Source organism: Pelecanus crispus, chromosome 2 (assembly GCF_030463565.1).
Source record: "Pelecanus crispus isolate bPelCri1 chromosome 2, bPelCri1.pri, whole genome shotgun sequence".
NCBI lineage: Eukaryota > Metazoa > Chordata > Aves > Pelecaniformes > Pelecanidae > Pelecanus > Pelecanus crispus.
The window spans coordinates 7567386-7583765 of NC_134644.1; the positions used below are offsets into that span (position 1 = coordinate 7567386).

The following is a 16380-nucleotide window of genomic DNA, read 5'->3' on the forward strand; positions in this document are numbered from 1 at the left end:
ACAGAGGTGAAGCTGACCAGTTTGCAGTTTTCTTGGATCCTCCTTACTCTCTTTGAGGATGAACCTAACATTAACCCCTTCCCAGTCATCGGGGACCTTCCACAATCATCACCACCTTTCAGAGATGATAGAAAGCAGTCTCACAATGACATCAAACAGCTTCCTCAGCACCCTTGAACACATCCCACTTGGTCCCATGCACCCATGTATGCCCATTTTGCTTCAGTAGTCCCTAAACCAATCCTCCCGTACTACAGGTAGCAGCTATCTCCCCTAAATTCTGCCACTAGGCACAGAGATAAAGAGGCTTGACAGCAGACCTTGCCAGTAACGACAAAGGCAAAGAGCACCTCAGCTTTTTCCACGCCCATTGTCACTAGGTTGGCCAACCCATTTAGCAGCAAATCAGTATGTTGCTGTTCTCCTTTTTCTGGTGATTTACCTAAAGCAATCCTTATTCTTGCCCTTCACACCCCTCACCAGTTTCAGCTCACTTTTGGCTTTTTAAATTTCATCCATGTTGGACCATATCTGAGATCCGAGGTCAAGTGACATTCCCCAGGACTCATCAGCACCTGTAAAAACAGATTGTTGCAACTCAACTGTTGCTTGAAATGGTGACCATTTGCTTTTTGACACGAAAGTGAGAAATTGAAGAAAAACAGTCTAATTGCTCATTTAAGGCAGCCTGTTCTTTCCCTTCTGCTTAGCCGGTTAAAACCTCATTTGACAATCTGAGAGTTTAGCTCCCAGTGCTCTTGCTTAAAATATAACAGATGGCCTCTAATAAGTAAATTGAAAAGTGCAAATAAGGTTAAAACAATTTTTCTTTATTGAATATCATTAACTTCAAGGCTGTCCACTTTAAAATGCTAATTAAACCTCACTTCCTTTTGCAGGGTTCTAGTGAAGAGAGATTGCCGTGGGGTAAATTCCTCTTGTTTGTAGAGGACTAGCCCAGCAAACCGATAGCAAACTGGGCTATTACATGTCCCAAGCTTAAGAAATAGAGTTGGAAGCTTTCCATTTATTTGTCCCTTCCATACTAGCTCCTTCCCACAAACCAAACACAGTCAAGAAGGAAATTCAAAAGAGGCCAAGTGTGAAACCCTGCTCTATCCACGTGGCAAACAACAGTTTCTCTAAAGGTCGCTACTAGTCCAAACCAAATGCCGTTTTCAGCACAGGATTTCTGACACCGTGTTATAGCCCTGCAAAATGTCATGCTGCAGGTATGGGGCTCTATATTCCTGGCACCACACACAGAGTACAAGAGGTCCTTCAGCACCTTGCCCTCACCTCATTCCTAATTTCCAGTTCAAATTTATTCCTAATCAGTATATGCCACTTGTTTGTGTGCCAAAATTGTTCTTTGGCTTGAATAGCTTTCCTCCTGCTCTTTTCCCCGAACCTGAAGGATTTATACTGAATGATGGTATTGCCTCCCAGCTTTCACTTGCTAGGCGAAGCAAGCTAAGCTTTTAATCTGCTCTCCTAGGACAGCCTTTCCCTTCCCCTGATCAATGTATAAGCCATCTTCCCGAACAGTTCCAGTTTTAATTCTTCTTTCCTGAACACAAGAGAGCAGATTTGCAAATGCCCTCCCAAACCAGATCTCTACCAGAGCCTTGCACAGGGCAATGCTCCCATCTCAACTGGAAAGGCACACACGTAAGCTCAAGGATAACATTCACCTTCTTCATGGCCAGGTCACAGTCACAATTTCCAGTCACTGTGTAAAAAAAAAAGAAGAGAGTATGTTGAAATCTTTCATTTCCTCTACCCCTGCTAAAGGCTGAGCTCCCAGTCCAATACAGGTCCAAAAGGCACCACAACTCAGTCCCCAAAGACAGCCTCATGCTCAACTAAAAGCAAGAGGTGTGAAGCAGCCAGCTTTTCGGCTGATGGCCTCAGGATGACAGCACACCACTGGGAGGAGGGAGCTCCCTCTGCTTGGTGGGTTTGACCCCAGGTCCCAGTTTGCAGGCCAGCGTTGGTAGGCTGGAGGAAGCTCAGGGAGGGAGCAGTTTCCGTGTCTCCTGCAACCTTGGGCTGCTGTAGACAAAAAAAGCAAGATGCATCAGGCCAGAAGAAGGGGAGCCTGACTGAGTACCTGGGTCTCCTCACCAAGCAGTTCCCAAGTCCAGATGCATTCTCCCTCCCCCTCTAAATACACAATCCTTGCTCATCTGAGAAAGTTAATTTACATTGTCATTTAAAGATTCAGAGTATAAATAACAAAATGCAGAACTTGATATAAATTACCTGTCCAGTCTCACCTCAGTGATTTCTCACCTAGACAATCTGGATGAACATCCACAACCCTTACCTGAAATGCTGTGGACAATCCAACACTGCCTGTCCAGTGACTCTGACTTACAGCAACATTTCTGGGCCAAGAGAGAAGGGAAGGAGTTTCTTGACATTTACTTTGGCCTTTACGGCAAGCACTTGCCCCATGGTGGCTCATCTCTTTTGCTGTGGAAGCCCGTGAACGATGAGGGTTGACTACCAACAGGCAGGGGAAGTTGTTAGCAACACTTGTTTAACCAGTCCATTTATAAAGCATGCCAAAACCACACACAATACAGATCAAAATGAAATATCTGCATTCACTGGGCAAACAGCAAAATGAGTCTCTGTTGAAAGGCTTTTGGGAGAGTCTGCCATGCTGCAAACATGGTGAGATGGAATCAGATGAGACACCATGGCCGTATCTTCTGAGCCAAGAGTCACTTTAAGAAAAAAAAAAAAACCCAAACCAAAACCACTTTAACAGCAAGGGAGTTCTTGAAATTCAGGTTATTTGCCTATTCATTCAGTTGAACTGTCTGACTAAATCACATATTGGATTAGCTTCATTCAATGTCTTCTCTTCCCTCTGCTTGAGTAGGCATTTATTCTAAGGGACAACAATGGCAGGGACCAGAATAATTAGGCTGAGAAATGGAAATTGGGAAAACATACTGTCACCTTTCAACACCACCTTTCTTGATCAAAAGGGTCTATGCAACTGTCCTCAATCTAGCAAAGAAATGATACCAGGAGGGTCAGGGCAATGTCCCATCCTAACCTAACAAGCTATGGCAGCAGTGTGAAGACATGCTCTCGGGAGGCATAAGCTGTGATATCAAAGTTGTGTGAGAAACCTTTGCTTCTTATTTGTCTTCTGCAACGTTTTATTTTAAGATAAAAGTCCTCAGCTAAGAAGCAGCTCTATTTCTATTCTGTTTCTCTGTCTAAGCCCTTCTGTTATACAACATGGCTTAGACTATTTTTCAAGGAGAATTCCATCTTCCAATACACCAGTATTTTTCAGATCCGGAACAGAGTTGAGGTTTCAGGAGGGTAGTGCATACATGTCAGTCAGAGAGTAAATATTGTCTCTGAACAGCAAGTTGAACAGACCTTTGTTTTCCTGGGCAATGCTTGTCTAAGTCTTAAGGGAGCTGTCTTTTACTGAACCGGGGTACTGAGCTTGCAGGCGTAACACAAATGCCTGAAAGAGTCCACCTTGAAGGGATAAACACAAGCAAGGACATGCAACAAAAGGACAAAAAGCAAGAATCTAAGTAACAAACCTCCCAACCTATGTCTGCTGGATATCTCCACGCAGGTGTACGGAGAGGACTGGCTGAAGGGAGTTGGGGAGGTCAGTCTCATGGACTTGACAGCAAAAACAGAGCAGTCCTGGAACAAGAAAGCTTTCCAGTTGTACGATGGTAACTGGGGACAAATCTTGTCTCCAAAGTTGAGATCAGCTTTCAAACAAGTCTTCAGGAGTTTTGGCACAAGAAGAAAAATTGGCTTTTTCTCTCCTCCACACAACTGCCTTTCTACTCAGCAGGGAGAAATGGCTCACTCAGGAGACAAGTCACCTGATCTGTTGTAGACGTCTGCCACAAGGTAAGATGAACAGCCAGACACTCCTCTCCCTTGTGGTCCTCTTCTTTGATTATAAAAGGAGCCCATATGAGAGCAAACACAGATGTCTACACTGGCCAGATGAATCCCACACCTGAGTGACCAAAGACTTCTGTTTGGCTGATGAGATGCTAAAAGAGAAATGACAACCAGATGGATGCATTACAAAGTACTAAGGCACAATATACCAAATAAAAGCAGAGCTAATCACAGCATCTTAACAAAGAACAAATGTCTGTCATCTAAAGAGCTTAGAGCAGGAAACACTGTATGCAATTAATAATCTCCCCAGTTGTTCTAATGGGCAGGCTGATGCATCAATGGATGAGACAACTTAGTGAAAGACTGAAATCAGAGATCATAGCAGTACCCATAAGCAGTGACGGCTGCTCCTTCGCCCTTACCCCTCAGGGTATGTGCTTCCAGAACACTGAACAAAATCATTGGGTTTCCACAATGGTTGAGACATTCCCAGAAGTCTGGGATCACCACAGAAGCATCATGCTGTTTGTCAAGGCCAACCTTAAGAAGCAACAGAGGAGCAGAAGAACAAGTAAAGCAAAATGAGTCTTGGGGCTGGATCTCAGCAATAGACAAGTTCACTTAGGAAAGTGTCACGTAAGAGAAGTTCTTAGCATTCTGCAGAAGTGGAAATAACTAACAAGACAAACCATATACAAGAAAAGGTTGTATCTGCTGCAGGAGAGGGAAAAAAGCTTCTAGGAGAAAAAAATTAATCTAAAAACCTTACATTCTGGTAATGTAAGCGTTGATGACTGAAAGCTAAACCACTTGAACTGGCTAACCAAAGAAGCTTGACCTAGGCTGTATCAAAGCACAGAAGTGATCAGGGGCTGTAACTACTCTGAATATCCCAGTAAAGTATGTCCTACTAACACACTTGAGACATGCTCAGAAAAAAACTGGTTACCAAAAAGAATTCATCCCAAGTTCTTTTGCCTTGCATATTGCATTGTGATTTTGACTTGCACAAAATGAGCGTCAAGTAATAACAAGAGAAGATCCATTGGTGCAGATATGATTTTGTACCCAGTTTGCACAAGTGTAAAACACCATACTAAAATTTCAAGCCATGTGGAATCAGGACTACAGTCACCTTCAGAGAAGCTTCTTAAGGAAGTGCTCCTCACGGGATAGCAATCCCCTGATATCTGAGTGAATGTCCACCTACCTTCTGATTATCCTTAGCCATATTTTTAACTTGTCTGGCAATTTCAACCCCATTTTAACTGAGAGTAGAGATCTCACCAAAATAAAAATACTAAAGATTACATGAAAAGTCAGCAGCTGGAGAGAAGAAAAATCCAAATTAGCACCTTTCTGCTAGGGAAGGAGTTAGAACCTGGCCCTGTATTCATGACAAGCACCAAGAGCAGACAGTTCAGTTCTGTAAAATGTTACTCTCTTCTTCCCCCACCCCCTAACCTGCATGCAGCAGTCTGGGGACCAAGGTAACAGAAATACAGATAAAACAAATGATTTGCTGAAAGTTCTGCTTTGGCTTTTCATGGCTTTAGATACACATCCTTCACTGCGCTGCCCTGTGATCTGTGGTGGTAGCCGCAACTCCAAAGGAAAAGCAAGCTGAAAAACAAAAAGGTCCCACTGGGATCACACACGGCGGTATTCAGCTCACTTACTTATTAATGCACTGACAGAGCATAGACTTTTTTCAGTACATTACTTATTCAATCAGAGCTCCAGCTCTCTCAGACTGATCCCTTAAGAAAAAGCAAACATCTTTTCCTGTTTGTTTCCAGCTGCATCACAAAAGACTTTAAAGACTTCAGGCTGCAAAGCGAGCTGTTTGTCTTTGGGTCATGGTATACCAAGAGCTTGTGGGTGAAGCCAGTGCATTGACTGGTGAGGGCACAGGGCCATCGAGCTAAGGAAGCTGCTTGGACTCTTCCACGTAACTCCATGACCCACCTCCAACCTAGAGTGGCTTTGCTTGTGCTGGACAGGAGCTGCAGGTCAGACAGCGACAAACAACCTTGTTGTGGCAATCAAGGAGGTTTTCCAGGAGATGAGATCAATTTTCCAGCAGATTACTCTAGACTGGGAGTAGCTCAGCAGGTCTTCAAACACAGAAGCTAACCTTTTGTCTAGACAAGATGAGGATGCCATGTTGCTCACCTTGAAGAACAGTAAGGTCACTTAAGGGGGAGGGAGGGAATCAACCTCCATCAAATATGTTGAGGTAGAAGACATTGGCTTGCCTTTAGATTTCTGTTAGCTAAGATGTTAATTAAGTCAGTAACCTCTCTACTCCAGACAACCAGAATAACATAAGGTAGACAAGCTGGCAAAAAAAACATGTGACTTTGGAAACCAAAGGGCACCAGATCCTTCCATCACTGTGCCTGTGAGAGCAAGAAGCCTGTGGTTCCTTGGCAGGCTAATGTGCATTCCTGGAAAGACAAAAAGAAAAGAGTGATGGAAGTCTTACAGCAGCATTTCTTCAAAGGACCCTTCTAGGAGATTTATTGAGTCTTATTGTATCTGACACCAGTCTGTGAACATGTACAACTTTGGTGAGCTGGAAAAAAAAAAAAGAGCTTGTCTATAAATTCTTATACTCCAGACACCATTCCTCAGAGGCCAGCCCTAATAAACCCATCACCACAGCAATACTATAATTCAGTGATGCTCAACTCCTGGCCCTTCAGAGCCTGGCATCCGAGTCTTTTCTCAGGGGCTCCTGGAGCAAGTACACAGTGCATCAGCTACCCTGAGGAAACAGTGTTTTAATGCTAACATGGGACATATCAGAGAGCCCCAACCCAGCCCAACAGAGAAGGAAGTGTTTCCTTCTCCCTACCCAGAGAAGAGCTCAGGTCCAGAAAGTAGTTAAACCATCCAGAGGATATCCTACTAGCATCACATAACACTTTGTTAGGAGCCAATATATTACCTAGAAATGTTCTAACATGTGCTATGAGCTGGGAAGCGTAAGCTTTAACCTTCTTCAGCTGAGTAAGAAATTGACCCTGAGTCTCCCATTTCACAGGCAAATAAAGCTACAAAGCTACAAGAGACATCGGTCTTCTCACTCTGATAAGCCAAAACTCAAGAAATGTCACCAAAACTGCATAAAGCTAAAACACCTCTCTGAATCCCTTCATTGTGTGGTTAACCTTGATGTCAAACCAGTAACTAAAGACTAATGATGATGGTAGTGCTGCTTAAACTAGTAGGCATTGTTTAACTTGCATTAATGAATCCTTCTGTACCTCTCTACAGCCTTGCTCAATGACAAAGCAACTGCTGACGGTGGAGGCCTGTGAGAAGTATTACACGTTTTAGCACTGTACCTTGGGACCCAGAATAATAAGCACATAAAAGAGATAGATGTGTATTTGTAATGCCACCTTTCAAAGCAATTGCTTAAAAGAAGCCTGCTTTAGAAACTCGGAAATGTAATTCTTGACCTTCATGAGTAATCATGCTAATATCAAGAGAAGTTATAATTATTCAGTTGTGAACAAAAAAAGGCACTGTTCGTACTCACAAATGAAGCACTTAAATATAAAAGGGAGAGCAAAGGAGGAACGTGCCCATTCCCCTGCCACTCCAGAGGTGAGTCACAGCAAGGGGGTCCCACCCTCACCCCAGAGATGCGGCAGGGACAGGGAGAGTGCTCCTGGGCCCCTGTAACATGAAGAATACGAATTCGAGTCACCCACCTTCAGCAGGGTTATAATCCAGTTCGGCATACTCAGTAAAGAGATTCTCTACTCCCTACAATTCCCCACCTTACTCCCTAGGCACATTACAACTTCTATAAGAAGGGAAGAAAGGCTTCAGCCAGTTTCATTAAACAAGTCTGCTTTATTCCCAAAAGAAATTTTATCCTAAGGGAAACATACCGGCACTGCAGAATGGTGCAGTAAAGTGTTCCCACTTGCACAGGGTGATTTAGGATGTTCATTCAAATTCTGCGACTTCCACATGTCTCTGTAGCAAGATCTCCTGGCTTGTATTTTCTCTCAGATTTTCTCAGCCAGAGTCTACTTAATCTGGACCAAAACATTTGAAGAGCAAGACCAGTTCTGCTCAGCGTCTCCAAGAAAGAAATGGGATACTGATGGTATAAAAAACCAGTCACCTTCATGCCTTGTTGGGAGCAGAGCCCTACTTCTGCAGTTGCACTCAGCACAACACAAAGATTTTCATAGCCATGACACCTGAAAGAGGAAAGGAAAACAATATAACCCCAAATAGCATGCAGATAAACTGACTCTGCTGTTTGAAACGGAAAGGAAGCATGTAAAACTTCCCATGTTTGTGGCCTTATTTTATTTTTTACAAAACTGATGTCAAGTAAAACATCGTGTAATGGTGTCTGTATCACGTACTGCCTCTGTGCTTTCCACAGTTTATAAAACCCAACCACATCATGTTTTAGCACACAACAGACTTTCCATATGGTCATGTGACAAGAACTCCCCTTCTCTGAGGATCCCAGGGAGTCTTTGAAGACTTTAATCAGCCTTCACACCACAAATCTCCACATATTAAAGAAAGATGGGATTAAGCCAGTGTGCTTATGCTTTCTGTTAGTTTCATGTAGGCAAAGATATAAACATCAACAAGTTACAGATGTACAGAAAGATAGTTTCAAAAGATTTAAGCAGGAGAAGGTGTGAAATTAAGATACTGTGCTAGATAGGTACGCAGAGAGGCCAGCGTGCTAAACACACGGAAACAAAGCTGACAGTGATGGGCAGAGTGATTCATACATACAATGGACCTGACTTTGTCATCCAGCTATTCCAAAACAGCAAGCATGATCTGAAAAGTACCCAAGAAAAATTGGAGTCACAAACACACAGAGCAACATGATGCTTTTTTAATCAGGTTTTCAATCACAATGTAATTTTTTCCACCAACACACTCAAACACAGACATTTAAAAATTATTTGTCTACAAAGAGGAACAAAATGATTTAAACAACTCCAGTAAATTCTGAGCAAATCTTTTCTGATCTTCTCCTTGGGAGTCCACTCTTCAGATGACTTATAAATTTTGTTTGCTTCTATTTCGCAAGACAAGAGGTTGGGTTGTAGATAACCTTCTGTTCAAGCTCAGCATATCTTTTCAGAAGTGGACGATAGAGCTAAAAAGGAAAAAGAAATAAATATGTCTAGGTTGAAAAATTAGATTTTTAAATCACGCTGCAGTTAAAAAACATCTTCCGACGTGAAAAATGCAGCATCGTCGTAGGTACCTGAAAGTTTACGGTTTTTCCCCCAATTTGCTCAAGAAAATGCTGCAGTCTTCCTTCTTGAAATGTCACAGTCCTTTTTACCATCTCCTTTACAGCTTAATTTTATGACACGCACAGGTTGTTCTTATTGTGGCTGCGTTCCTGCTATAAGCAGAAGTCATTACTTCCAGAGGAAGCAGCTCTGCTAAAGTCACCTCTCCCGGTCTGACATGCCCCCTCGGTAATAGCTGTCCTAACCACCCAGGCAGAACTCCTGTCCTTGCCTCCCTCCGCCACCTCAGGACGGATCAATGCCTCTGTCCCCTCCTCCTCTGCCTTGCTAATAAGCGCGCCGCCACCCCCTAGCACAGTCAAACACCACCATCAGAAAGGTCCTCCTTGGCCAATATGCTGACCAGGGCCTTCTAAAATACACTTCAAACTCCCTCTCCCGCCCCTCTCATACTCCCCTATCTACTTGAGCTTCTTCTCTCCTTCACATCTTTCACAGCCACAACTTTTCCCATCTACAATCTGCTCCATGGCCAGGCTCCTAGCTCCCTGAACCCAGGCCCAGGGGGACAAATGGAGACCCAACTTCTTCCCACAACTACACTAAGTATCTGAGTAGCTTTTTTGTATTTCCCTAGCTAGAGTGCTCCAGGAATTTTTAGATCCAGAATTGTTACAACCATAAAAAGAAGAATCAAGACTCTAACGTATTCAAAACCCCAGATTCAAACACATGCTATGCTTTTGGATATGGATGAGATCTATGTTGTGATTTGTTTCATTCATTACCTTTTTTTTTTCCCTTTCGCTTCAAATTCATCACAGGACATATCACAGAAGATGAGCTGCTTGTATGTGATGAGGTTACATAGCAGAAACCCCGAACAGAGCCTAGCCCTACTGCTGGCTCCAACCCAAAACAGTACTTCATCTAGATCTTGCAGATACACCTTCTTCCTTATCTCCTCTTTCTGGTTTCAACTGTCCACCTAATAAAATCAGTAGTTTGACAAGCCATACCAGGACAGCTTCACTCCTTTGCTGGCTCAAGCACAAAGAAGGGACTGCCAGGAGCCAGTATGGGGTCTGGTAGGGGCTCGAGCAGTCCTTAGGAGGATGCCGTAAGGTCATATCCCTGCCGCAATGAATCCTAGGGGCCGCCAGTCTAGTCTACAAGCCCCCTGCGCTGATGTTATTCATAATCAGGGCAGTCTCGCTCCTGGCTCCAGGTTCAGAGAGGTTATAGAGCCATAATGAATCATACCCAGTAAACTGAATTACTGCTTTCATCAGTAAGTGAGATCCAGCATTTAAATGCATTTTATCCTTTTCCAGATAAGAGCCACAGCAAACAACTGTGTATGCATGAAAAATTCAGGAGGAAGATGTTTCAAGTGTAAACTATGAGGCCGTAGGAAGAGAGAGGGTTGTTCTTGCGCAGTTTTATGTACAGTCCTGCAGTAGCCTCAGTGTCTCTAACAGTCATACTTTCTCAGATGAAAGAAAAAAAATATCAAGAGCTTGCAGTTTTCTCATCTAGGAAATAAAGAAATAGCGTGTTTTGTTCTTGTGTTTCAGTTGTTAGCAAAATATCCGGTTTCTGTGTTACTTCCTTCCTGAACAAGTTTCAGTCTGAACAGTGAAACCTGGGTTTGGCTCTTCATTCCCACTTCCACCTTCCACGATGGCAGGTGAGAGCAACTTAATGGACAAACTCTGCAGAAGCAGCCTGTTATGATCAACTCCTCCCTTTTACCAACCAGATGTTACAGTACATGAAGTTAAAAGTACATTTCTTCAACAGATTAAGTATATCATGGGGAAGAAGAGAAGGAGCACCTACAGCAAATGGAAAGAGACACTGTTAGCCAAAGCCTCATCAGGGCACTTTTTAAACCTACCTCACGGTGATTAACTGAAGCTTACAGTGTCTTAAACTTACACGGATTAAAACAGAGAAACCTACTCACTCCTACCTCTGCAACAGACTCATTCAGTGACCCCGGGCAAGTCATTTAACGCATATGCGCCCCAACTCCTCTTCTCCACAGGACAGCAATACTGAGATCCATGGAGATTTATGCAGATTTATGGGGTTAGAAAATAAAATGCACCAATATTATGAAATGCCACATGACTCAGCATGGTATTTTTAACTGACTACATGAGGGCATCAGGGGTTCAGTGAAGTATGGATATACACTTTTTTCATGTTTCAAAAGAGTATTATTGCTTCCATTTCTGCTAAATATGCACACCAGAGTAAACAAAATATTGAGCAGGCAACTATGGCTATACTGGGAGTATCAGTATGTCAAACAAAACCAGCTCTTTTATTCACTGAAGCATCTATAAATCAGGCCTCGCTATTTCTTACCTTGCTGTTCTGTAAATTTGATAAACCCTAGGCACTTCTCAACAAAGATTCAGCACAACAGAGCTGCATCGGTAAGCAAGCTCAGCCACTGAGAAAGCAGGCTCCATATTTCTTACCCAGCAGTATTTTTACAAAATACACAACAGTGCATTTACTAGAAGGCTGGAAAGTATTATTGTTAATACATCACTCTAAATTAAAATGTGTCAAAATAAATGAACAACCACATTTACTGATAGTTTCTTTTCCTGTTTATTGGACTTAAGCACTTAGCTTGCTAATTGAGAAAATTCAGGCATTTGCAATAAGCTTCGCAGCCATTAGTGTAAATGAATGCTGCATTATGGACCATCTGAAAAAAATGCAAACAAAAAATTAAGAATACTCCTTGTACTCTATTCCTGTTCATTTGGGGTAAAAAGCAGCACAGTTCAGAGGGCTAAGCCAAAGTTTTAAATTCCTCTTGCTCCGGGAATTTTGCTGTAATACCACCAGTACATCATGGCTGATAAGCGCAGCAGTACTACAAGGTTTTCACAAGCAGTATTTTACATGCCAACTTGACACCAGCTGAAGTTTGGGACCAAAGCAGTGCAGCTCCCATGAAGTACGGAGAAGAAAAGCCAAACTGCACTGACCACGAACATGGCCTGAGCGCACACTCAGTTGTGTCTGTGAAAGATGCTTCTCCATGTCTGCCACGACTGAACTGCCTCCACACAACCTCAGGCAACTCCTCCTAAGCAACTCCAGGAGCCTTTTTCCTGAGGCAATTATATAGATTTATTTTATAATTGAGGTCCAAAGGGAATAAAGAACTCTCAACGATGGGGAAAAAAAAAAAACCAAACCCAAACCTCAAGAACATAAATTCCCTCTCTGTCATAGCCTGAAACCTAATATATCAGATCATGATCTTTAACAAAAATAATCACATGTATCACAACACGAACCTTATTATTGTCCATAATTTAATTGTCCTTGCTATATTACAGCCTTTTCTCCTGCTTATCTCTGTAGCCTACTCCACAACATTAGCTGTATGCTGATGGCTTCATTTACAAATGCTAGACTTCTCTCCTGGGACAATTTGGCCACACTCTGACAGTCCCACGAATAACTAAGAAAATGCTAATGATAAATATCGCCTTATAAAAGAGAATGACTTAACCTGCACTCCCTTGAAAATGCATTCAAATAAATGTTACCTTGGTCTCTAGTCCAAATCAAATATGTCATCCTCAGACTGTATCTCATCATAGTGCCAGCCTATGAACTCAACAGGGCTTTTACTGTTTCTTTGTACAATGTCTGGGACAATGCAACGTTGTCCCTGCTACCCACCAAAAGCAAAACCAGCTACAAATTATTACAAGTGACAATCCACATGGATCCTTCTATCTCCTGCAATGCTACGTTAACCAATGATTGGAGCAATTCAAAATTTACAAATTACAAAGATGATGCTGATGATTATCTAATTTTAATCTACCCGAGTACATTTAATCTACCCTGAATAGATTAAAATTAATCAGTCTCTCACAAACACTTGCTAGTTTTGATAGGTTCCTTTTTTTTTTTTTAACCAAACTCAAATTACTCAGAGAGATTTGCTTAAGAAATCAAGAGATACAGATGTTTTATCTTTACATCATAGCAGTTGTTCACCTTTCTTAACACAGGAAGAATACTCTTAAAGCAGAAAGAATATGACAGTGTCCTGAAATACTCTGAAGACTCCTCCAAGGAACCACACCTCAAACTGCCACTGTATTTACTTCAGATATTCATTCTGCAAGCCTATCTTAATCAGTTTAATAGGTTAAAAAAAATTATTGGCTACACAAATCACCTTAATCAAACTCCCATCAATACCTATTATATTTTTGTGGTTGTATTATTATTACCTACTTTGCACTAAATTACCAACCTAAACCAATTCTAGAAAACAACCTCCCCCCACCCAAAATGTAACTCAACAAAAATATCATTATTTTAAATCAATAAATAGGTCATTATAACCTTCCTGGGTAATAAAGTCACTTCTATAAATCCACCTACTTACGAGGCAATTCACCAAAGTCAAGAAAACCTGTTAGGTCTACGTTTTCCCTTCTTGAATTTCTGCAGGATTAATACATCTCAGTAGAGTCAATAATGCAATCAAAAATTACACATCCAGAGGTAGTGAACTGCGCTGCACCTTCTCCTTACAAAACCCTACACGACAATAGTACGATAAATCTGACAGTACATCATAGGCACACGGCTTGTATAAACACCAGTGATCAACTCCAGATAATCATGTTCTCTCTCATGCTTTTTTGCTTAATTAACCAACTAGCCAACCATCGCTGTTTTAATAGATTACTAAAATAGAGCTGAATTCTAATGCTGGAATAATAGATTCTTTCTGTCTGTTAACATATATTTATTGCTCTAGAATCTCCTGGTTATTTCTGTCATGCTTAGTGGTTCTGATTAATCTTTTTCCTTGAGGGAGAGGAGGCTCCAAAGAGGTGAGATGACTCTTTAATTTTTGCTATTCTGAAAGTAGGGGAGAAGGATTCATTTGGTTAACCCACAGATGACTGACTTCATCTAGCCTGGTTGAGTAAGTGACCCAAGACTATCACCATGATGGTTACCAGCAGAATACCTTACGAACTGTTTGGGTCTTGACAGAATTAGAAACAAGCTCAAGTTGGGTGAGCCCCTACACCCTACAAATATACTGTAAAATCAGGTTCAACTAAGACACTTAGGGTCACAGCCACAGAGAGGGATTTCTCCTCTTTGAAATGGTCTTTTCCAGGCAGGATGGTCTGCTACAGGATAAAGCCACATTTTTGCCAGACAAGTTGGAACTTATGGGACCTCAGTTTCCACTAACTAGTAACTGATCACCCATCACAATCTCTGTGTCTCCCATCTTGTGATTTTACTCTATTTTACCTGCCCATCAGCTTAATGGAACCAGAAGAGCTGTTTTGTGTGCCCTGCTTTTCCTTTTTGAAATCACACTCATTATCATAAATGATCCTTCAGCAACCAAAGAAACACTTTTTGCATTTTTGATTCCTGGAAAGCCCTACTGTGAGCATAAGCCTTGGCAATGAAGTTACACCAAACTGTTGTTTGACCTCTGTCTGTAAAGGGTTTTCCTCCCTCCAATGATCTAACACACATGTTGCCTCTGACCTATACCAGGAAGAAAGGATGAAACCAGACCAGATTGCTGTGTGCTATGACCTGTTTCTTCTCCATCCTGCCAAGTTTTAGCTGTAGCCATCCAAAAAACGTAGGGAAGTGGTCCAGGGAATTTCACATTGGTTAGCCAGACTCTTTCAGAAGAGCTCCTCAGTGAGACAGAACTTAACCTCAGGATGACTTTGAAGTTTATAAAAAGAACCGTCATTTAAGTGAAAGCCTCTAACCTCAACAGAATGAAACTGCATGGACAGGGAGAGGCAGCTCTGTGAAAAACAGAATCAAACTGACTCATCACATTATGAATTTTTACTGCACTGTTCATGCTAACACACTATATTACTGACAGGCCCTCTGGCTTTCTGCAGTTTCACAGCCATGAAACTAGCCAGGGAATCCACCATCAACTGCGAAAGTATAAGACAGGAAGAAAAAAAAAAAACAGTGTGGAATACATAATTGCAAGAAGCTGCTTTTAATGGAATGAAGCTGGCAAGCTAAACTAAAGCGCAGCAACAGTTATTCCTTCACATGCTGTTTGGCCACTACCTTCTCTATCATTCACTCCCATCTACTGGGGCAATAATTCACTGCTGTACATCATTTAAAACCAATAAAAAGATGTGCTATGAGAGCCAGGTCTAACCAAGTGGAAAAGGAGAAGAAAAGTATCGAGAGGGAGATAATTAACTCTTTTAGCTTCCAGGCCATTTTATGCAGACAGTAAAATAGAAAGAGGTAAATGAATTCCCCACTGAGCTCTCCAGTTAGGTTAGCTTGGCCCCTGCAGGGGTACAAGGTGCTTGCTGCTCTTGCAAGGCCCCTGTGAGTGACAGCTGTATTCCCTGCCCTTGAGTTTTATAGCTGAAGCAGCACTGGGGGGTCAAAAGCAGGTCTCTGAGCACCCTCCACCTCCACACAAGCCAGCCTGGCAGCTTTTCAGCAGACAGCATTTTTGGGGGTAACAGGGCAGCAACGTGAGGTTGAATCAGACACCGGGGATCTGCTCTTGAAGTGTATTCCCTGCGGAAGGCTTCAGCTGCAACACACGACACAGGCCACTGCTGTTAATTATTTTATCTTTTAAAATGAGGGGGGAAGGTTGAGTAAATGAGATCAGATCAATCAAGTTTAAATTATTCAATGTCTTAATATTTCTGAAGGGGACTTCTATTCGATTACTGAGCTCCTCCATCTCAGTTAATAATTAAATAATACGCTGGCAGGCACAATACAGCATGATCATTTCTATTATTACTCATGATGATATCTGGTGTTCCACTACACATGTAGCTGGGAGTTAGTAGTTTTGACAGATCATTAATTTCCCAGTTTAAATAAAAGCTTTAAAACCTTGTTGCCTGTAGTTAGGGCACATCCAAATCTCATAAACGGAGAGTGTAAGGCTGTGTTGATGTAAAAGAAGCTTCTGCACAGCTGAAGACACAGTTAGATTCACCTTTGGTTATTTAAACTTGTGTTCTCTACAAATCTTGCTATATCGTACTGTTTATTTATTACTGGACATTATATTTCAGAAGCTGTTGTTAACTAAGGTCTTTGGCACCTGACAGTGAGAGGTGCAAGGTTGCACTGGAGAGCCTGGGACGATTCCTTCCTTGGTTTT

General features: G+C 42.0%; 1 protein-coding gene across 1 annotated transcript in view; it reads right to left on the reverse strand.

The window, feature by feature from the left end:
- Positions 1-8983: 8983 nt before the first annotated feature.
- XYLB (xylulokinase) overlaps positions 8984-16380 on the reverse strand; it is an 83284-nt gene continuing 75887 nt past the window's right edge. Inside the window, exon 19 of the mRNA XM_075705683.1 lies at positions 8984-9064. Coding sequence (XP_075561798.1) covers positions 8984-9064 — 81 coding nt within the window. The remainder of the gene's footprint in view (positions 9065-16380) is intronic.